The 24404-nt window shown below is 41.6% G+C and overlaps 1 protein-coding gene across 1 annotated transcript; it reads left to right on the forward strand.

The window, feature by feature from the left end:
• Positions 1-415: 415 nt before the first annotated feature.
• LOC142488865 (uncharacterized) lies at positions 416-23916 on the forward strand. Its single transcript, XM_075589215.1, has 6 exons — positions 416-602; positions 6522-6575; positions 17265-17315; positions 22660-22737; positions 23101-23862; positions 23909-23916. Exons 1-6 carry the CDS (start codon positions 416-418, stop codon positions 23914-23916), a joined length of 1140 nt encoding a protein of 379 aa, XP_075445330.1.
• Positions 23917-24404: the final 488 nt, after the last annotated feature.

Consider the following 24404-nt stretch of genomic DNA (forward strand, 5'->3'; position numbering starts at 1 on the left):
GGGTTCCTAGATCTAGTCATTTTTATAGAAAATAGGGAGTTGAAAAAAAAGACCTTTTTCAATATTAGATAATAAAATATATATCTTAATTTTATCATAATTATAAAAGGACCTTAATATAGAAAAGACACCAAGAAAAGAAAATTCCACATCCTGGGACTTGGAACTGTCCCATCAGAGGAAGTTGAGCTGCTCTTTTACCCTATATATTTTTAATTCACTCTTTGGTGTAAGGTTTATTTGTGTATCAACCGGTGTGTCACTTATTACACCAATTTATTATTACTTGGGAAGCGCCCAGTCCACCCACTCTCCCCACTCCCCTACCTTTTGTCAGATCAATAAACTATCTGACTGACCAGGAGTGAAGAATTTAACCTTTCAAGAATGGCTTGCCGTTAAGGAACTTGGCAAAATGACAACAGTCGACTTCAAGCCAGCGGACAATGGAGGCAACGTTGTGGTATGGCTTAAATTACAGTATGAGCGTGAGGCCTTCAAACAATTAAAAGACCGAACATGCTATATGGAATTGGCCGCTGACCCCACTGACAAGTTTAAAATTGAACTTGATACCATTCTCAGTGAAGCATGTGCTTTGGGTACAATAACAACTTAAAATAGAGACAGTCTGATTACGAAACATCCGACGACTGCTACATTCTATCTACTACCAAAGATACATAAAAGCTTAACCAATCCACCAGGAAGGCCGATTGTGGCCGGTATCGGTAACTTATGTGAGCCCATTAGCAAATTCCTGGATCCCTTCTTACGCTCAGCGATTGAAGCATTACCATCATATCTCCGTGACACCATGGATTTCCTTTCCAGACTCTATGGTGTCACGGTTGATGCAAATACAATCATTGCTACATGTGACGTGGAGGCTCTGTACACGTCTATAAGCCACCAAGACGGTCTATTTGCTACAGGGTTTTTCCTCAAAATGTCACAGCTTAGTTCCAATCTTATTGATTTACTTTAACAACTTCTGTCCTTTATTTTACATCATAACTTTTTTGTTTTCAAGAACAGATTTTATCTACAGAAAAGAGGGACAGCGATGGGGGCCACTTGTGCCCCCTCGTATGCAAATTTATTTTTGGGCTGGTGGGAGAGGGAAGTAGTGTTTTGGAGGACAATGTTCATCTGACCTCGCATGTTCTGTTGTGGTCGAGATATACTGTATCGACTATATTCTTATCCTCTGGCAGGGCTCTGCCGTTGAGTTTAGGAGTTTCGTCGATGTACTCAAGCACAACGAACACAATATTCGACTTACCTGCAAATTTAGTCCCACATCGATTGATTTTTTAGATCTTAAAATCTTCATTGATGTCAGTGGAAATGTGGGGACTGATATTTTTTAGGAATTCTACTTCTACCAACTCTATTTTACACGCTTCCAGCTTCCACCAGCAGCATCAGATTCAGGGCATTCCTCGTAGCGAATTTATTAGGTTAAAACGCAATTGTTCTACAGAGGAATGTTTTGAACGTAGGGCAGCAGAGATGAAAGAGAGATTTATATCTAGAGGATATAGCAGAAAAAATATCCATCAGGGGTACCAACACAGTGTAATGAATGAACGTACAACATTGTTACATCCAAAAAAGAAAACCATAGATTCCAAAATTCGCTTTATTGGAACTTACAATGATAGATGGGGAGAACTTAAATCTATTCTCCAGAAACATTGGCCCGTTTTGTGCATCGGTGGGGAACTTAGGAACACATTGGGTGACAGGGTTAATTTAACAAGCAGACGTTCACCTAAGTTACAAGATCGTCTGGTACACAGTCATTACACCCCCCAGACCAGTGAGACATTTTTACTATTAGAAAAAAAGGTTTTTCCAAATGCAGTAATTGCTTGGCCTGTAAATTTATGACACAGACTGACAATTTTCCCAACAGTGACCATACTAAAATCTACAATATTGGCTATACTTTAAACTGTAAATCCAAAGGAGTCATTTATTGTCTAACCTGTCCTGGTAAATTAAAATATATAGGCATGACGACCCGCGAACTTCGGTTCAGAATTTTAGAGCATTCAAGGAATATTAGATCAGCTCAGCGGGATTTGGATGCTTTTAAAAAAATTAATTCAGTAGCAAGGCATTTTTTACAGTGTCATGCTGCTGACAGCACATACATTTCAGCATTTGCCTTTGATAAAGTGTCCCTGTGTATTAGAGGAGGGGACTTGGAAAAAGCCCTTCTCAAAAAAGAATGTCGATGGGTTGTTCTTCTAAATACTATGCAACCCAAGGGAATGAATGATTCCTTTGGTTTTGCCATGTTTTTATAGCTTCACTTTGTCCCTTTTTTCTATTCATGTTATTCATTTTTGATTATATTGCTCAGTGAAACTATTGGACTTAGTAACCTCTACTCTCTATACTATTATAAGTATATTTTATGCTATTCTCTCTGCTCCCTGTATCTATACTTCATTCTCCCTCCTCTGTTTTACTATTTCTTTTTTTAACTATTAGTTATTTTTTGAATGCTCATTACGATATATTGTTTGCATCTGCTTTCTACTAATTTTTGCCTTTTACATTATTAGGCATAACACTCTATTCATGTCTAACATTTGTGTGCTTTTATCTTTGAATTCTACTATGCAGATAAGAACTCAATGAATGCTGTCTCTGTCTGTTTACAATGTTCTGATGACGTCATCAAGACTCTCGCACTAAGACGCTACAGTCTGTGGTGTATGAGCATGCGCCCCAGAGTAACTATGTTACCAGCTGGGACTCCTGTTCCCAGGGATGCATCGGCATTGATTGTCTCACCTCGGGCACTTGTGTAGATGACGCCGCCCTCCAGTAATGTCTCCGCTATTGGTTGCGGACATGAGAAGGCGATGCCGACACTAATTGGATACGGTATAAAGCCTAGCACACCTCCACTATTCTTTTACCACTCCGGGATGAAGCCCCCCACGGGCGAAATGCGTAGTGTTCACCATTGGCAGCTACTTATGCTTTTGCTGGCATGACTCCAACTTCATGGTGCTTTTCCTGTGGACTGCATGATTTATTCCTACAAATCTTGGAGTAATACTCCTCGGGACTGACTCCACCACAATTCATTGTCAGCTGAGTATCATTTTCTCTGCTGCTTTGAGTCATTATCTCCTATGGGACTCATATTCAAGTTTGTCTGATTTGTCAAACGGCACTGGCTTTTCCTGGTATTTCATAGCCATGTGTCCTGTTTGTTTCTGTGCAGTTACCTCATGCATTTTTTTGCATCCATGTTTATTGATCTAATTATATATTTTTTTGGTTTTTGCTGTTCAGGGTTTGAGTATTTTTTATCTTTCTCTCCCCTGTGCCTCCCCCTTGGTTTAAGTAATTATTTTTCTTATGTACACTATTGTGTATATAGGTTTATTTATGTCATACTTTTCCTTATGCCCTTAGTTCAGCTTTATGCTTTGTAGCTAGGTTTTTTTTAGAGGGATTTCTTGTACCATTTAGCTTTTTTTGTGTCGCTTTACATAGTTATTAGGCTCATTATTTAGACACATTTTGGTTATTGGTTCATTTTTCAGCATTATTTATTTTTGTATATTTTTAGCTAGTCACAGCTCTTATGTATTTTTGCTGCCTTTAGTGTGTTTATGTTTTTAATGTTAGTGTTTCTTATTGCTCGCTATTAAATCTATTCATTTTCTACTTTGACTTTGTTTCCAAGTCTTTTTGCTATATTTGATTAGTTATTCTGTGGTATATTTAGAGTGCTGTTTTCGAGGATTGTCTTAGTCTTTTGTGTGTTTTATACTATCTTTATCCCCTAGCACCAGCAGTTTCCCATTATTATTTTACTTTGGACTCGCTTGGTTTTTTTCTATACCAAGACAGTCAGTATTATTTTTGGGTCTGGTTTTTCCACATATATATGGTGTGAGCAATATTCTTTTTGTGTGTTTGCCATAATAATATTAGTTATTAATTATTAATTTAATTAATTAGTATATTCTAATATACTTGTTCCAAGTATCTACAAGTTTTGCTATGGCTACAAATCAAGAAGTTAGTGTTATTTTGTTTGTGGCTATTTATCATTTAGTATCTGATGCTTGTTTGACATTTCTCCACGGTGTATACCTATGTCCTTATGTTTAGAGGTACTGGTCTATGTATTACTTTATATATGCACATTATGTCTTTGTTCCTCTCTCCTTCCGGGCGTGCCACTTCTCCTCCATGTTTTTATTTTCACCGAGGGTTTGTGTCCTAGGGGATTTTTTTTGCCTGGACACAAGTTGGAGGTGCACCTGGAGGGGCAGTGCTATAAAGAGTTTGATTTAGACCATTGAAACTACTCTTTGATAAAGCGCCCCTGGCGAGAAACGCGTTAGAGGTTTCTCTTTTTAATTAGGTTATGTTTCAATATAGTTTTTTGTTATTTTTTCATTGGCCTCCAGTTCCCCGTTTTTTTGCTGTGCTCTCAGTTTTTTTCTTCCATCCTGCTTGCTTACCTGTGGATGCACGCTGCTGTATACCGGCTGTCTTCAACTCACCTAAGAATGAATTTGTGAGTATCCCATTCATTGAACTGTTTGCTGCTACATTGTTCATCACTAGGGGATTTGTCCGGAATTTAAGGGGTCTGCTGGTTCCCGTCGGGGGACCTCATGATCGCCGTGGTAAGCTTATCCCTGTTCTATGTGATTGCCTTTGGGGCACTACTCATTACAGCAACAGCTTGCATGGTGTTTAAAGTCCTTGCCTCCGGTATGGATAGGGTTAATATTGTTGTCTCTGCGTGATGCACGCATGTCTATTAGGCTAGTAGCGCCGAACATTGAGGTTCATTCCTATTTCTGCTACATCCCAAACTGCAATACACATATCTGTATAAAATGTACAAGATGCATACCTGTATGAAAGATGCTAAACGTTACATACATAAACATGGTGTACAGAGTATATATAAATAAATAATACAGCTAAATCACTAATGGATAAAAAATGATAAATGTATGATTGCCAATGCATGGCAACAAAAAAAAAACCACATATGGGCCTATTCACTAAACAGTTTAGTGTACTTAACAGGTTTATAGTACTATAAATGCCTTATAGCACAATATTGCCTGTTTTACTATTCACTCAACAGTGATAACAGGGCAGTATTGCACTGTAATGGCTTTTTAATGAGCTTTAACACTGACAAAAAAAGTCATATAAGAAGACAAAAACAGGCCAAACTCAATTTTTTTTTGCCAGAAACTGCTATTCACTATGCAGTGATAAGCTTATCGTACTTTTAAATCTTGCAATATTTTGGGGCCAGCTAAAGGCAATTGCTAAAGATATTGCAAGTTGCATAAAAGCATTTTATTTTATTGTTACTTAACAGGATTGATAACAGAGGCCAGCAGGGACCCCCCGGAGACCCATGGGGACTCCCCAAAATCCCCCTTGGACCGCCCGGGCCTGCCAGAGATTAACCATAAAGCCAAAGCATAAAAATGAATAAAAAACAAGCATTTGCCAAAAATGCATATTGTTGTGTCTTTTTGTTGATGCTTGTTTTTATTTGTTATATATTTCTGGTGCATGTTTTTTCTTATTGTTGTGTCTTTTTGTTGATTTTTTTTTAATGCATTTGTATTTTTGTGTTTGTTTTTGTTTTCTTGTGTATTTTTTTTTTTCTTGTATATTTTTGGTGGTTTTGTTTTTTGTTTGTTTGGTATTTTCGGATTGGAGGGTCATCCTATTGGTTCTAGTAAACCATGTACTGCCAATGGCTGACATTACATGGTTTACTAGAACCAATAGGATGACCCCCCAGTCATCACATGGTTATTCCAGCCAATCAAGGGCGTGGGAACCATTCCCTCTCAAAGGTGACATCATAGGCCTATAAAAGCCTGTGTTGTCTCATTTGACGCCACAGAGCTGATAAAGCAACACCTCCCTATTAGATTAACAGAAGAAGAACAGATGAAGATGAAGCCGAAGAGGAAGATAAAGAAGAAAAACGAGTAGATTACAAGTACGGATGAAGATAAAGAAGACCGCATAATGGATTACAAAATAAAGACGAAGAAAAGAAAAGAAAGAAAAGACTTAAAGATTGTTTTATCTTTTGACCGTGGCTGTTGAGGATCATTGCGTTGTGGACCTGGGGTTGCTGCTGCTGTTGGAGTCGGATTCGGTGGGTGAAGACATCAAAAATAAGAAAAATATAGATTTTGTGTTTTTAATGTTGTATTTTTTTTTTAGTTTCCCCATTGCATGGCATAGTGGCATCTCATGCCCACAGGGATTCAATTGGTGTTTTGGCCTTTAATTTTCTGTAATTGCAACGTGGTTTCTATTTTATGCATGTTTTTATTTTTTTTTAGGTTGCCCGTTGCATGGCTTAGTGGCATCTCATGCCCGCAGGGCATGGGTGTGCGAACTTGTCATTCAATTGGTGTTTTGGCCTTTAATTTTCTGTAATTGCAATGTAGTTTTTATTTTATGCATATGTTTATTTTTTGCAGGTTCCCAATTGCATGGCATAGTGGCATCTCATGGTGGCATGGGTGTGCCACCATGTACGTCACATTTTTTGGTGGCAATTTTAAGATTACAATTAAATGTGCTTTTTTATTAGTGGCTTGTTTTGAAGATTGACAGGATGCATGTTGCCTAGCATAGTGGCAGCTCATGCCCAGTGGGCATGGGAGTGCCACAATGCCAGTCAATTTGTTTTTGTGGCATTTTAAGATTAAAATTGAATGTGTTTTTTATTAGTGGCTTGTTTTCAAGATTGGCAGGATACATGTTGCCTGGCATGTTGGCAGCTCATGTTTACTGGGCATGGGAGTGCCACCATTCAAGTCCAATTTTTTTTTTGTGCTGTTGATGCCAATGGAGGACAAGTACGGTCATGAGGATTAGGACAGTCTTCATCCTGGCAGGGGTAAATGCCAGTTTAAATTACTTTGTGCTGCTGATTTATGTTTTATTTTAAATTGGCATATCAGGATAATAGTAATTTTGCCCATTACTGTACTGTTTGTGTTAGAGGGGTTGTAGGGGCTAAAGGTGTGGGTTGTGTATTGGTACAGTAGGTGGTAGTTATTTTAATGTTTATTGTGGGTAGAGGGATGGAGTGAAGGGGTAGTTGCCACAAGGTGGGTGGTCAGGTCTCAGAGTGTAGTGGGAGGGGTTAACACTTTCATTACCATAGCGGTTAATACAGTCCCCGTTATGGGGTCTCCTGCAGCATTTAAATCCCCCAGTCAAATGATGCAGAGGTTTTTAAAATGGCAGGGATACCAGCACCCCATACCGGGACCTTTATCTAAGAAAGTATGGTTCCCATAGGCTGAAATCAAACCGGTTCATCTCAGGAGACCCCATGCTCCACACACTAGTATTAAAATGAAAATGTTAACTGCACAATTGCCTGTAAAATGCAGTGTCTCCATGCAGTTCTTCTAGGCTGCACTTGCAACAATCAGTTGCCGATCGATAGGACTTATAGCACGATAACACTTAGAAAAAAATAGTCGTTCGATCTTGCATTTTTTTTAACGAACTTTAAAAAAAATTGTTTTTCTTAGTGAATACCTTTTTGACACACATGTTTATAGTGCGATTAAACAATGCAAAGTCGATCGTCAGCACAGTGATTTAATCACTGTTTAGTGAATAGTCCCCATAGTGTGTATAAACATATACATATACTGCACTTGTATTAAAAGTGGTTCTAAATATCTAATGTTATAGACCATATATTATGTATATATATGTGTGTGTGTGTTTTATAATTTTTGTGATTATGTATAATTGATATTACAGTACATACTGTACCAACATCCAATTTCCCTGACTTTGAGGGGACTCAATTGAAGTTTAATATGTGCTATTCATTGAGCGTGTACAGTACAGCAGACCATCATCTTGTTTTTTGGCACTTTGTACTTTAAAAAAGATCATTTATCTCCTGTGCATATATGTCATGAAGAGCCCCAGCACAAACTTATCATGCCAGTGCACCACTTCAGACAGCAAGATATATTTCCTGAAAGCAATTCAGCCTCTTCTTTTGACTTTATTAATAATAGCATAGTCAAGAGTCCTAGACTGAAGCTCCTATACACTGGCGACACACTTTATTCGAGCTTGGCTAGTCCCACGAATTCGGGTATACCCGGGTGTATTGAGGTTTGTGACTGTTTTCTGCCCGAGTGCATTGAGTTATTTTCCAAGCAGGGATTGAAGCATTTTATTCCCGCTGGCTGCAATACTGCACAGTATATATATATAAACTGCATTACAATTCATGAATTTATGCCATCTGGTAGACACGCGAAGCATTGCAGCCTATTAAATCCTAATCATTATCATTTAACAGATCAGCCGCCCATCAGCCAGGCATGAACCCAGGCTGGGAAGGCAAATGCAACGGGGCTTGTCAGAGGTTAGGAGCGGCACATTCCAGGTATCTGCCAGGTACATACCGGGTATTTGCTCGAATAAAGTGTGTCGGTGCAGTAAAAATATGACATAAAACACATTTTAAAGCTAGAATACTTCAATTGTATTTTTATTGTATACAAACTGGATCTTAAAGCTTAGTGTAAGTAATTTTCATTGAAAATGAATACTATTATTATTAGTTTCTTGTAATCATTTTATTTTAAATTAAAACAATTTTACAGTAAAAACGTTAGACTATACTTCTGTGAAAAGATTGTGAGCACTTGTTAAAAATGACCAATATAAAATTGTGTGTATATATATATATATATATATATATATATATATATATATATATATATATATATATATATACTGCTGCGACAAGCTTTATTCTTACAAATGCCCGTTGTTACACCTGGCTTTTTCCGGCTGGTGCCGAACTTGGCCGTACGCCAGCCGCATCTTCCCCGCATCTTCCCCGCATCTTCCCCTCCCCCTTCCCCTCGCGACCCCCTGGCACAACGACGATCTCCCGATGCTCTCCTGATGCTTAACCCCCTTCCCGATGCTCTCCTGATGCGTACCCCCCTTACCTCATCCAAAGGGCGGGGATGCCGGCGGAACCCTGGCACGCAGCACGCATGACCGCGTGACCGGTGCCCCAGTGTCTGCCCGGCGTCTGCCCGCACATTGCGGTGGCGGCCGCAGGAGAATAAAGGCGCCCGCCACTGTATAGTGACAGAGTCATAGACTCTGTATATGTTAGTAGGAGGTTGCATTATGTCTGCATTATGTCTGCTTTCCAGTATGTGATGAGTTAACTCCGCTTGGGGAAAAGGAAATGCCTCTGGGGCAGCAGTCTCTCTCAGACACTGAGAGAGGACAGAGGAGAGCTGACAGACAGACCCAGGCTGCTCAGACATACTGTCACGAATGGAATAAAGCTCCCAGGTAAGGAGTCAAGTGGTATTACCAAATAGTGTTGGTCTGGTCTAGCTTAGCTAACCTGCCGGGTAGATAGGTGTAACCTAGTTAAGTTTGCTTCCATAACGGGGATAGGCTTTTGTTTGTTTTGTTTTACTTAAAGGGACAGAGCACCTATTTATTTTTAATTTTTATGGACCAATAAAACCACCAGCATATTATTTCACTAGAAGAACTGTGTTGCCTCCTCACTAACCACGGCCATCCTACCACAAGTGGTGGTTGAAGTGGGATGTCCAACACCCTGTTAATGGGACGGAGCTGCACATTGCGACTGGTGTATCCTGTGCGGACTGTTACTGTCAGTATGGAGGACGTTGTGAAGGCCCTACTACACAGCACCGCTGTTCAGCAGGAACACACTGTGGCACAACATGAGACAAACCAAATACTTGCAGCCCATCTAGATGTTATCGCAGAATCACAGAGGGGGTTGTTTCAACGCCTGTCCCAAATTTCAATGGACTCGACCACTGCAGCCAAGGTGCGGCCCATCCAGGCGAACCTATACCTGCAGAAATTGACACACAATATGACGTAGAGTGTTACCTCCAGTCCTTTGATCGAATCACTTCCCGGGAAAGTTGTGACCTCGACGATAAAGCCACAGCAGATTATGCCCGTCTAAAAATCGAAATCCTTGCAAGGAGTGGAGTGACTCCCGCAATCTGTGCGCAAATGTTCCATACATGGAAATACCAGGAACAGAAGTCATCCAGAACCCAGTTATGATTTGATCCATCTGGTGACCAAGTGGCTATAACAGAAGCTTATAGCCCAACCTGGATCCTTGAGATGGTGGTGTTGGACTGCTTCATTCAAGCATTACACCAGGACCTCCAACATTGGGTGGGACAATGATATCCCCTCAATTATTGTCACGGGAGACCAGAACTTTTAACACCCAAATTACCTGGATCCTTTGAATGAGCAAAGCAAGAGATAAAATATATTGTTGTTTATTTACACAATGAACATACACAACTTGATTTACAAAATATTAAGAAAATACACTTAACATGATAGGGTAAAATGAAATTCTCTACTTCCAGAACGAAATCTTTAGAAATAAAGTCTCTGAGCACAATCTCCCAGGAGCGTGGGATTGTGCATACGCAAAGCCACAAAAACAGTCTTTGCTTAGAAGCGCCGCTCGCAACCCCTTTTTTCCGGCCGAGACTGCTCGCTTTGTTCTACCCTTGTAGAATTGGTTTGTAAGTCCTTAGTTCTTACGAACTCTTGTAGCTGGATACAAATCTTGGTTACGATATTACAATTTTATACCACACACTGGGGGCTATGCACTAAGCAGTGATAAGTCGTTTTAAGTTCGCAAAGTGCTCCTAGAACGTGAAGTTCCGCCGAGCGCTATTCACTAAGCCACGCAAACAGGCACTTTGCGCTCTAAAACTGACTTTTTCCAAGACATTTTTCAAAGTCCAACTTTCTCGTACGATCAGCTGTATGCGCTGAATCCTGCCCTTCTACAGGATTCACTAAGCAACGCAAACTTATCTACGTGAAAGTTGCGCTGAATAAAGCTCACCAGCTAAAGGCAGGTGATAAAAAATGCAGGACTTTGAAAAATGTCTTTGTTTACATTTTTGCAGGCGCAACACCCATACATCAGGCCAGTGGGTGTCCCCGGCTGACCCCACAGGCATCCCTGAGGGAGGCCAGGGGTCCCATGGGTGTCCCCGGCTGACCCCGCAGGGGTCCCGTGGGTGTCCCTGGCTGACCAAGTGGGGGTCCCTGCGGCCGTCCCAGGGTCCCCATGGCCGCCCAGGGGTCCCCGCGGATATCTGCGGGAGTCCCCACGGGGTCCCGGGGTCCCCGCGGGCCTGCGGTACCAATGTTGTGCCTCCAAAAGAATAAACATTGCCAGATGGACTAAGATAAGCAAGACCCTTTCAATTTTTACAAAGACTGTGCTGTTACTGTATTGCTAATGCGAGGGCATGTTTTGTGCTGATAACCAGCTTAGCTGGTGGCCCTGGTAGTAAGGGCCTGTGAAGTCAGTTAGTTCCCTGAAAAGGGATAGGATTTTATTTGGTTTTCTTAAAGGGACGATGGGCCCATTCATATTATTTATCCCTGTAAATAAACCCCAAGTATAAAGAAATACAGCGTTTCCTGCCTCATTTGGGATAAAAGAGACTGCAATGTGGTGTCGGCATCACAATATATATATATATATATATATATATATATATATCACAACTTAATTATCGCAGTCAAACTCCGTTGGAATAACAGTGTATAAAGTCAGATAATCCCTACAGATTAAAACCAGGACTGGCGGTGCTAAAGGGGGAAAAAAACAACAAGAACAAAAAAGTCCCCAAAGGAAGCACTCAGACATATCTCATAAATAATGCAACAAAAGATATAGTTAAAGAAACAAACAAATCATTTTAATCAAACACATCTAACAATAAAACTAAAATAACACACACATGGAAACGGACTAGAAAATCTCCTAAGTAACTAAATGCAAAAAGAGGACAACATTTTTTTTTATGATTCTAGGACTACACACAGAAAAATGCAAATGAAAATGGAAAAGGTATAAACAGACTACACTGGGAACAAAGTGCCCAGGGTAATCACGACCGACCGGTCATCTACAAAAATACTAAAAAAGTACCCTGTAAGAGGACATGTACAGAGGTACGCAATGGAGACTGTTTTAAGTTGAAATTAAATAAGGCTTTTATTGCGCCTGCTTCTTTAACACTAGAAAATCATCAACGTATGCAAATAAGGGGTCAAACAAAGCTTCTGTTCCACTTGGGAGTATTTCTAGTTAAACATATGCAGTCCACAACTCCCTTTAGATTAGCATGTTTCCCAGCCCCAAACATATATTTTGATATGTGCAGATATGCAACAGTCTTAGAAAGTAAAGTCTTATCTGTCTCTCTGGTAGCTGTAGGGGGGAATCCTTTTCTGCTCTTCTGGTGTAGCCTTTTTGTCCTAAGGCACATTCAGCTTTCAGGTTTTAGAAGTGTTCTCCCCCTTGTTGTCTTGTTGTCTGGCTGTCAGTATACAGCTGCTCAAGACCTCTCTGTCCCTTCCTGTTTCAGCCCACGTGTGAGCTCAGGAGTCTCTCCTTCCTGTCTCAGGAGGAGCCTTTTCTCTAACAAACCTCCAATAAGCCAGGTGCTGGTCAATAAACCAGCACACTGCTGGATTAGAGGCAAGTTTTCTGAACAGGGATAAGTCCCCTGTTACATACCTCCCCTGTTTGTGGGAAGCCGGGCTTGCCATGGCCGAAGCCCATCCTTCCACTCTCATTCGAGATCTTTCTGTGCCTTAAATGAGAGTAGATGGAGGAAGAGAACCCTCAGTCCCGCTGGGATTGGAGCCCTTTCTCCAGTTTAGTAGTGACTCCTCCAGATGGTGCTTGATATCAGCAGTCCTCAGTCGCTCAAGCAGAACTTTTTCCAAGTCCAGTCTTTCTACTGACCACGTGACCATGAGCTTACCCCTGTGTCGGGCGCTCCTCTTTTTGTAGGCAGATTGTATGGCGACAGTCGTAGAGCGTTTATGCAAATCGCTTTCTCTCGCCATCTTTCCCATGTACTCCACTTTAGCACCAAATGTCCATTTCATGGTATCACAAGAGCGCCCAAGAATAGCCATCTGAGCCCTCAATTTTGAAGCTGTCTTCCTGCACTTTTCCCATTCAATGTAGTCGCCAGTTCAGCTTGTTTGGGATTAAGTTGCGATTCCAGCTCCATTTCCAGAGAATGTCCTTTCTTTTCAGTTTCCTCAGCTAAGTATTCTTCTGGCTTTGATTCTGCACTCCTACCTCTGTTTGTTGCTTGTTGGGCGATTGCAGGTTTGTCTAGTTCTTTCTTAGGTGGCTCAAACTTCGTAATCTTGTTTTGAAGGTGAGTGGTGTCCCCCAGCTCTCACTGTACCCTTGTCCTCACGGGCATTAGTTACTGTGGGATACTGATGCTTGGGCAGAGCCAGTACCTTTTCCCGTATTGGAGGCATCTGTAAGTTACTGGTCTGCAGAGTCTCGCTCTGTTTCTTGTGTTTCCTGCCATTCTCCTTTAAGGGTCTTTATTTCTTCCCTGTGCTTTCTCTGAGCTTGCTTCCACATATCATTCATTATTTTGTGAAGCACTGTGAACATATTCGCTTGGGCCGCAGATACTAGTCTCAGTTTCTGGACCTTTTTGCGCTCCTCTTGTACCGAGTCACCTGGTCTCTAAGCTTAGCCTCTAGCGATGCTTTGGTGATGGTCAGGGACGCCTTCAATTTATCATGCTGTTTTGCGAGGACACACTGGGTAATCAGACGTTCCTGCAGCACTTGTATTTCCTTAGTAGCCTGCAGGTTTTCTTCCTGCAGAGTTCACTGCTTCTCCTTGGCATTCTGGAGGTGTGTATGCAGACCTTACAGTTGGTTCTGCAGTCGGTGCTCTGCTTCAACCTTTTCATCCTCCAAAAGTTTCTTTTTTTTTGAAGCTCGTGCAGCTTTTCATTCTTTTCATTGACGTGGTCTGTCAAATCAGAATGTTCTTCTTTTAGTCTTAAATTGTCTCTTTTTGCAGTCTCTGTAATATTCAGGGCCTCCTTGTAGTCCCTCTTCCATTAACGCACTTTGGCTTTGAGAGTCCTGGTCTCCTGGCGTGAGACTTCCATCTCTAGGTTGAGGGTCTGAAGCTCCTTCTGAGAGACTTTAAGATCCATATTAAAACTAAGGATAGTTTTTTGAGAGATGTCCAGTTCCTTAGTGAGACTGTGAAGTTCCTTTTTAGAGACTTCCAGTTCTGTGCGTCAACTGCTGATCTCTTGGTGTGAGGCATCCAGTGCTGTGCGGAGAGTGTGAACCTCCTTCTGGGATATGTCCACCTCAGTCTGGACACACTGTTGACCTCCTGGTGTTTGGCATTCAGTTCTATGCGTAGAGTGTGAACCTCATTTTGAGAGACTTCCACCTCTTTATGGCACTTGCGAACCTCCTGCTGAAAGACTGCAATCTCCTTCTGTGCCCCCTCATACTTCTGCTTCAGATTAGCAATCATTCTATTGGATTGACTCTGCTTTTCCACCATAGTGGCATTAGTAGTGTTTGCAGTGGCTAGCTCAGTCTTGGCCGACAAGTAAATTGCGAGCACCATCTTCTGTAGCTCAGCATTATTTTCTCTCTCTATTTTCAATTTTTCACGGAACAGATCACAGTTATGCCTGGCATTTTTCAGGGCATCTTCAGGGCTGGTCAAGGGATCATCACTCACTGGTTCCGGCTCCGCTTCCCTGGGATGGTTGGTTAAGGGTTCCTCACTGTTGGCACCGGACAGACACTTCTTTGGGTTACACGACTTCTGCCTTGGGCACTCTGTTATTCTGTCATCCGCATGACGAATCCTCCATTTTCTCTAGGCTGCAGGGCATCTCGGTCCCCCTTTTTCTCCGCGAGATCTGCGGATGTGTCTGTTCCTTCCACGGTAAGTGAAAAACCGTTTTTCTTTTTCCGCCTTTTTGTTTTGGATGACTCCGTCCCATCAGGGATACTGGGGTCTCCGTCTTTATTTAAAACTTCAGCAGCTTCACTGTATCCGCCATGTTTTCCTTGCAGTTGCGTTAGGTGGCGTAAATATTCAGCGATCTGCTGTTCCCGCTCTTCCTCCTGCCGATCACATTCGTCATCATGAGAACAGTCTTTTCAGTTCATACTGAGTTCAGGCACCACCACCATTCTTGTGGTGTTTTGTGGGTGTGATTCGGTTCGGGTTCTCCGTAAGAGATGTCTTCCTCCTTATCAGACTGGAAGGGCCACTCTTCCGTGAGGTAGGGTTCATTACAGGAATGCCACATCTTGTCCTCCATTTTGGGGCTATCAGGTGTATTTCTCTTCCCGACCTCAGGAGGCGCAATTACAATGGTTATCACTATATTTGCTAAAACCCCAAATTGTGGTAGTCCTACAGGTGGGCATATTTTGCTTGTAGAGGTCGTAGCTCTCACAGGCATCTCTGTAGACTTTTTCTTTCCTTTGGTAAGTTTTAAAACATCAGCATGCATTGTGCACTGTGTATGCATTCACTCTCATCGTCTGAATAAGGCCTGAAGGGACACTGCTCCATGTGGTGGGGTTCTTTACACCAGGAACACACTTTCTTCCCCATGTTTGCAGAGTCTGTATTTGACTTCAGCTGGGTGGCCATTTTAAATTCCCAGAATCAGTACCTTGCGTCGGTCACTGTCTGTAAAAGTTTCCCTGCTTCAGCACAGTCTTGCTTCAATTTTCCCACTTTTCTGCATATACTCCATTCACTGCTGGTAGTCCTATGCGGTGGCAGTCTTTACTTCCAGAATCAGTACCGCTCGTGGGTCACCGTCTGTATTCACTGCTTCAGCGCAATTTTTTTTTTAAAGAAAACAATAAACAAACCCTAGCTCCTCTGGAGTGCTAACTCACTTCTTGAACCCTGACTACGGCTGGAAGGCAAAGCCCCTTTATCATCAACCATATTACACATCATTGTGATATGCAAGTAAGGTTTACCTGTTTCAGCACAGTCTCTCTCTCTCCTCTTGGGATCAGGAAAAAGAGTCCATCTGTGGTTTTGTGGCTTTGTTCAGTGCTGCGTAGATTTCCTGCCTGGATGTGTATCATTTAATTCTGGTCTCTGCTTTAGCTGAATCTTTGTTTTTGTTGCTCAGGCTGTTTGTAAAACTGCATGCAGGCAAAAAGCAAAAAAAATTCACAGGCAATCTCCGGGGCCCCTTTTAACTTCAAGGGCCACCTCTCATCCCAACTTCTGACACCATATGTAAGAGGACATGTGCAGAGGTACGCAATGGAGACTGTTTTAAGGTGAAATAAAATAAGGCTTTTATTGGGCCTGCTTCTTTAACACAAAAAAATCATCAACGTATGCAAATAAGGTGTCAAACAAAGCTTCTGTTCCACTTGGGAGTATTTCTAGTTAAACATATTCAGTCCACAACTCTCTTTAGATTAGCATGTTTCCCTGCCCCAAACATATATTTTGATATGTGCAGATATTCAACAATCTTGGAAAGTAAAGTCTTATCTGTCTCTCTGGTAGCTGTAGGGGGGAATCCTTTTCTGCTCTCCTGGTGTAGCCTTTTTGTCCTAAGGCACATTCAGCTGTCAGGTTTTAGAAGTTTTCTCCCCCTTGTTGTCTTGTTGTCTGGCTGTCAGTATACAGCTGCTCAAGACCTCTCTGTGCCTTCCTGTTTCAGCCTACGTGTGAGCTCAGGAGTCTCTCCTTCCTGTCTCAGGAGGAGCCTTTTCTCTAACAAACCTCCAATAAGCCAGGTGCTGGTCAATTAACCAGCACACTGCTGGATTAGAGGCAAGTTTTCTGAACAGGGATATGTCCCCTGTTACATACCCATATACATCAAAAACAATGTAGAACTGCTCATGGTGGACCTGATAACATCCCTAGACACTAGGGAAAAAGGTGGTGCTCACTGGGGAAGGTGAAGTATGAAAGAGTGAGACGGGAAAGTATCCCCTGGAGTAGTGGCACAATTAACACCTTGAAATTAAAACTCGGTTTTATTAACGTGATTAAAATAGAGTGTAAGGGATTATGGACAAACAAAACAAACACGTGAACATATAATAATAAAAAACGGAGTGTAATTAAACAAGGGTCACTAGTGATTAACAAAAACACTTGGAGGGTGTATGAATAAACTCTCCCCACAAGAAAGTTCGTTGTGTGTGTTATTTGGATCACAGTTGTCCTACTGAGGGAACAATAGATGGATTCCCTGAATTCCTAGAGACCCTAATAATAATGGGTTCTCATGAAAATTGCATTTCTCCCATAGTTAACACACCTGATTGCCAGAATGTGGCTGAATGTGAACTAAATCTGCAAGGTATTTAGGTAAGTAACCAACTGTCTAGGTTGAAGAAATCCATGTATCACAACCTAAACTTTAAGTGGGTGGGTATAGTCACCCCTCCACCACTAGGCATTGGTTGATTCAATGCCCAGTTAGGTAGTACTGGGTGCACACCAGAAGATAGTAACCTCTGTGGTGCTTTAACCAGTATTCAGCTACATGAAGCTGATAGCAGAGTGCAGAAAATGTCTGTCTAGGGGTGCAATTAGAAAGAGTCTGAGCGTTCTTGCTGTCCACGGCTACAGTCTCCAAAAATGCTCAGACTAGTAGGACTCCCTTGCCATTCCGAATCAGCCGACATCGCTGACTTGCTGACGTCACACGTACCCGACGTACATTTCACCAATAGGCAATCAGGTGTGTTAACTATAGGAGAAATGCAATTTTCATGAGAACCCATTATTATTAGGGTCTCTAGGAATACAGGGAATCCATCTATTGTTCCCTCAGTAGGACAACTGTGATCCAAATAACACACACAACGAACTTTCTTGTGTGGAGAGTTTATTCATACACGATCCAAGTGTTTTTGTTAATCACTAGTTACCCTTGTTTAATTACACTCCGTTTTTTATTATTATATGTTCACGTGTTTGTTTTGTTTGTCCATAATCCCTTACACTCTATTTTAATCACATTAATAAAACCGTGTTTTAATTTCGAGGTGTTAATTGTGCCACTACTCCAGGGTATACTTTCCCGTCTCACTCTTTCATAATAGAATGACTGTTGAGTAACTAAATGCAGGAATCCCTAAATGCTGAATCCCTGTATGGGGAACAGCAGGCTATAATGTCCAGTATATGGTATCGGAACCAAGCCTATGTGACCATATAAATGCAAATATACTCAGCCAGATGATGCAAGAAATATCCCTGGTATAGATTAAATTGCTTCTGAGAGAAGTAACAGGAATCAGGTGCAGCATATCAAGGAGTCCATTAAAGATAAAAAATGTCTATAATTTGAAAACAGGAGGTGTCAGTCTGTACCACTAACGTGTTTCACCCTACTGGGCTTCTTTCCAGAGTGGTAGGGTCCCATTAAACAAACAAAGTATTTGAAAATAGTCAGAATGATGATGTCACTTTCGTGCCAGACGTTTCAGGGAGCAGAGAGAGATTTCACGTGCATATAACGGAGCAAACACATATGATTTTTACACTCCGAACAGCTAAATCAGATCGGAGAGGAATCCTGCAGTACTCCTGTCATAATCCAACGCTTATTATGTCGACATGCGCAGTCCCATGCCATTCGCCAAACACTGCAAGAACCATATATTGAAACCGAAGGAGAACAGCAGCCAATCAGGAACCAGACATTTCTTTGCCTCAAGATTGACATAGGCAGCGTCAGGCACCCTCCTCATAGATAACTTCATATACTCTGAATCCCAATCAAATGTTTGATTGTCAATGTATGTACTGTAATGAGTAGAATGCATATCTGGAGTAGTGACCAAACACAAGAATAAGAAAAGACATTTTAAAAAGTGTATATACAGTAGAAATATACAACGAGGGGAAAGAAAAACGGCAGTATAACTAGATGGTTGACAATAAATATATATACAAAAATAAAAATCAACTATGTGATGGTGAAGGGCTACCCAGGCTCACTAATAAAGTTCAGCCCACTTGGGTACCCCTGAGCCATGTGTTGAGGTCCTAGAGTGTAAGCTCTTGGGCCCAGATGTCAGAAATGCATTACTGTGACGGTGTGCAAATTTTGCGATATTAACGATTTTTCCATGTTTTGACTTTCTTGGGGTGCTGGAACCAGGAGATTTCTAGGCTGTACGTTTCAGAGTGGGTTTGCCGAAGAAAGTGTTCACAGAATGTGTCTATGTACTGTAGCAGGGTTCCGGAGTTATAGGATACCCGAAAAGTTGGATCTGGGAATCGAGTGAGATTCTCAGATACAGCCAAGCACATTGCTCCGGGCAAACTCTGACCCTGAAAACGTTCTCTTATATCCAGAGATACACAATCAATAGCAAATGCAGAAAGTGTTGTTTTATCAGCATTATATTTCTTTAAAAAGTATTTTGCTACCGGAGAGCGCAAATTAGATTTTTTCCATGTCAGATGTAGGTCACATACAAGCATCACAGACTATGGGCCTCATGCAGTAAGCGACGATTATGTGAAATCGGCAAGCTTATCGATTAGTCATGTTATTGGCGTTTTTCCCTCTCCGTATGCAGTAAGTGCCGAATACATTCAAAATCAACCAGAAAACAAATCCGCCCACTCTCACGATGATGAGCCGATCACACACAGGTGTATCGGCGTGCGTGGCGGGGTGCTGTTAGGTTGCACAATCACAAATCTTGCTGAATCAGGCGAAACAAGCATGTTTTTGATTGCGCGCCATATTTAAAGGCAACGTGTACTGCTAATCATTCTCTGTGTTGTTGGGAGTGAGAGAGAGAGAGAGACGCACAGAGCTGGACGATTGAAGATTTGCATATTGACTGAGAGACTTGTTGTGTATTGGGTGAGCTTTGTCCTTTGTTGTTTTGTTTACATCTTTGTCTTGTTTTATATGTGGAAGTGGGTCGTGTGATTGCCTGTACATTTCTTGTCTGTTTTTTGTGAGTGCTGGAAGTATGCCCGCAAAGCGTGGGAAGAGTGATGCTGGTGGGAGTGGGAGTGCTACTCGTGCGAGTACGCGTCGGAGTGAACGTTCTGTTCAGGGGAGTGATGTTGCTGGTGCACCGAGTGGTGTTGCTGGGAGTGGGAGTGCTGTTGTTGGGAGTGGGAGTGCTGGTGCTGCGAGTGGTGTTGCTGGGAGTGGGAGTGCTGTTGTTGGGAGTGGGAGTGCTGTTGTTGGGAGTGGGAGTGCTGTTGCTGTGAGTGGGAGTGCTGGTGCTGGGAGTGGGAGTGCTGTTGCTGTGAGTGGGAGTGCTGGTGCTGGGAGTGCTGGTGCTAGGAGTGTGAGTGCTGGTGCTAGGAGTGTGAGTGCTGGTGCTAGGAGTGGGAGTGCTGGTGCTAGGAGTGGGAGTGCTGGTGCTGGGAGTGCTGCTGGTGGCGCAGTTGCTGATGGGGTGTCTGGTGGTGGCGTGCTTGCTGGTGGCCAGCTTTTGGAGGCTCTTCCATTGGAAGAAGGAGAGTCCAGTCAGCACCAGCCAAGCTCTGACCCTAAACCTGCTCGGAAAAAACGTGTGGAGAAGCCACGTAATCCTCGCTTCAATGACCAGGAAAATAGGGCTCTTGTCACTGGCATTCTGGAGCACTATGACAGTCTCTATGGACATTTAGTAGGTAAGTGTAACTTTACATTTATTATTCAAATACATGTGATCCTAGGTCATCTGAGTTTTGTTCATATGCAAATATGGGTACACAATATCTTTCTATGTTCATTAGTGTGGAAACACAGCTTTTTATCATGCCTTACAAGGACAAATAAACACAGGCGGTCAATTTGCCAGAACTGCATACAATATGAATGCAACCTTGCTTACATGTATAGGTTTAGTAGTGAATGCTCATGTGCTGCACATATTACACATAAAACAGCATGTTTGCTATCTCTTGGAACAGCTAGCAGTGTAGGAAACTGGTGCTTATATTATTATTAATTTACCTCATATCTTTTATATGTTTTTCAAGGGCGGACAAGTGCAGCAAGCAAAAAAGAAATGTGGGACACAATAGTCATTGGTGTCAATGCCTGTGGGAATAGTGTCAGGGACAAGTATCATTGTCGGAAAAGATTTGATGATATTAGGTCCAAATTGAAAAAGAAAATACAAGACCAACGCGTGCATGCTACTGGCACTGGAGGTGGGCCCACACCACAACGTCTCATATTGACTCCATTGGAGGAGCTGCTTCGGCCAAAATTACTTACCGTCGTCGTGGAAGGCTTGGCTGGTGACCGTGACATTGGAATTTATCCGTCACAATTTCCAGCAGGTGATAAATATTACTGTACTAGGCGTGTCGTTGCTTACAGTTATTTTGCATATTTACACTGCTTTTTATACTGTCTTCACAATATAAGCATACCTGCATCTATATATGTATATGTCTGATTCTGTATATATATATCTCAAAATAGACATATATGTAGTAGTCCTACTAAAAGCAGTAACTAATATAGCACGTGCCATTGCGTGCTCATTTACATGTGAATTCCCAAAATGCATAGCTGCCGTGGAAGCAATTGATGGTGGGCGAAGATGGGGAACAACAGGGTAGTACACATGTGTAACACATGTTAATCAGAAATTATTAGTAGCTACAGGTACAGAACAGAAATATGTATCATATTATTGTGTATTTTATTGATTTTACTCCGACAAACATGACATTACTGCCTATTTTAAGCATGCATCAAAGAAATTGCATGTAACGGCCTACAAACATCACTGGCACTAACACATCTATAGTTGCTTATGAAAAGGTCCATTTTTGCTTTATGTCATATACAGACAGCATAATGAGGCACACGTAGCATATGTTATGTCATTGTTTTCATAACTTAAACACTGCAGATGACTACTTAGCTCATCTACCATTGTGTTAAAGCAGCTGCAATTAATATCTCATCACAGCATACACTTCAACAGAGGGGGTGGGGTTCAGCACACACACTAATTACAGCCTCATTTCACGGTCAACTTAGTTCACACCATTTGCACCTGTTTCAAGTCATTGAAAGGTGTGGCTGATTAGGCTTTTTGGGGAAGGGAATACCTTTCTTACAACCTGAATAGCACAACTGAAGTTAATCACACTCATTTGAAAGCTTAACTCTAGCTACTAAATGCCCCAACAACTCATTACTTATCAAAGCGTACGTCACACATTAGTTCACTCATATCTATAGTTGAACTACTATGAAAGACACATTATCACACACTGCATGTGTTGTCTTGTTGAGTCACAGCCACATTCAGGTGTGCCACATCTTCGATTAATGTACCACACATATCCTCTACCAAAAACAACACTTTTTGCAATATGACCACCTTCATGATAACCATTGTGAATGGTCATCTCATGATAGTTATGTACATTATGATACTGATATCACTACACAACATATGATTTTTATGTACTCATTTAATCTATTTAGCCTCACGCATTACTGCAGAAACATAGTATGTTGTATGTTAGGGAACTCAAAAATTCTAAGTACACAGGCATGTACAGTGTTATTACAACTATTTATGTTCACTTTCACACACATTTTCGGTTAAGGAACTGATGTTGTTAGTTAATCATAAATACAGAACATACAATAAGTGTTTGTTCAATATTTACACATGTAAATGTAAAACTTATGTTATTGTTATATATAGTTGCCCCTGGAGGACATGTGTCACCTGAGATGGAACAAGTGTCTTCACCTGGGTCAGCCAGCTCAACACTACTAGAAGGTGAGTGTATCATTTGCTGGCCATATAATATGTGCTCTTCTATATGTTATGTTGTCATGTGCATTATTTGTTTTGCACATCTTCTTTAAATAGGATTACTTAGTGTCAGTGAAAATTAAGTGTAAGGCAACATGTATTGTGTTAGTGATGTTAATTATCATGTAGGACTTCTGAGTTTAGAGCAACTTTTCATTCATTCATATTTCATACTGAGTCCAAACATTATTCGTAAGTCAAGGTAGTTTTTAATGAGGTTATAAAACGTATGCTAACATGTTAGGTGTTACTTAGGACACAGTACAATTACATAGTAACACAGCATACATTAACATGCCATTTAATAATGTGTACATTTCTTTTTAGAACATCATGGTGATGAGGATGATGAGTATGATGAGGATGACGCCACAGAAGAGACTGAAATACAATCATGTGACCATGAAGAGGTGCCAATAGAAACTGTTGTACCGCCAAATCGTCCATCAACTTCCACATACGATGCAATTGTAGCTTCAGAGGGAAAAATAGTGGACGCAGAAAATCGTCGCCATTCAGACATGATGACAGTGCTGGAAAGGATGATTGGACTGCAGGAAGAAACAGTATCACAATTGGCACATCTCCACAGAGTCTTCATTGAAGTGCCTAAACAGTTGCAAAAAATCAACACCTCATTCGAAGCATTAGTTGTTCAGCAAACACAAGCTAATTACTGGAGAATGACTAATGTTCCACAATTCAACACCTCCCAGCCAGGATCTGTTCATGCAGGTCAGTTTTCACCACATTCATCTGATATTCATTCACCAGGCCCAAATGTTACCGGTCAAGTAGCAGACATTGCTGTGCAGGTTCCTGATGACATCCTACCGCTGCCATCTGTACAAATTCAGCAGCAGACACCTACAAAGGAGGAGACAAAAACAAAACAAGACACACATGAAACAGACCAACCATCACTTGTGCAGTGTCTACCAACTTGCTCACATGTGTCACTGGGCACAAGCCCTGTCCGTGAACAGTCACTACCCAAAAGCCCTGTAGGTGAGTCGCTGCCCAAAAGCCCTGTAGGTGAATCGCTGCCCAAAAGCCCTGTAGGTGAATCACTGCCCACAAGCCCTGTAGGTGAGTCACTGGCCACAAGCCCTGTAGGTGAGTCACTGGCCACAAGCCCCGTAGGTGAGTCACTGGCCACAAGCCCCGTAGGTGAACAGTCACTGGCCACAAGCCCTGCCCGTGAAGTGCCAGAGGCCACTCAAAGTGGCTCTGTTGTGCCTAAAGTTGGTGGCAAAAGAAAAAGGAAAATTCAAGAGACAACAAGCAGGCCTGTTACTCGCTCGCAAAAGGAACAAAAAAAATAAATGTTATAATTCAGAAAATATGTCTTTGGCCTTGTTTTGTTGACTTCAGATTATCTAATTACTATTGTATGTATGCTGAAGACTGTGTTGTTTCCAAACTTTCAACTATGTTCTTGTACACGTGAAGTTTTGGAAATGTTAACACTCATAATTAATTGTGTTATAAATATTTATGTTGTAATCGTCTGTTCAGTAATGGTCCACCAGGAGCCAGTTGCTAAGTTTAGAGAAGCTGCCATTGACTTTGCAGCAAAACATTGCATTTGGGTGTGTTAATTGATGTAAGAATTGCATATGCATATTAGT

The sequence above is a fragment of the Ascaphus truei genome, chromosome 1 (assembly GCF_040206685.1).
Source record: "Ascaphus truei isolate aAscTru1 chromosome 1, aAscTru1.hap1, whole genome shotgun sequence".
NCBI classification, from domain to species: domain Eukaryota; kingdom Metazoa; phylum Chordata; class Amphibia; order Anura; family Ascaphidae; genus Ascaphus; species Ascaphus truei.

Coding starts and splice junctions, on each gene's coding strand:
- LOC142488865 (XM_075589215.1), top strand. CDS start 416: ATGACAACAGTCGACTTCAAGCCAGCGGACAATGGAGGCAACGTTGTG. Junction 6,576..17,264: donor TGGCATGGGTGTGCCACCAT/GTACGTCACATT, acceptor TTTCTCCCATAG/TTAACACACCTGATTGCCAG. Junction 17,316..22,659: donor ATGTGAACTAAATCTGCAAG/GTATTTAGGTAA, acceptor TGTTATATATAG/TTGCCCCTGGAGGACATGTG.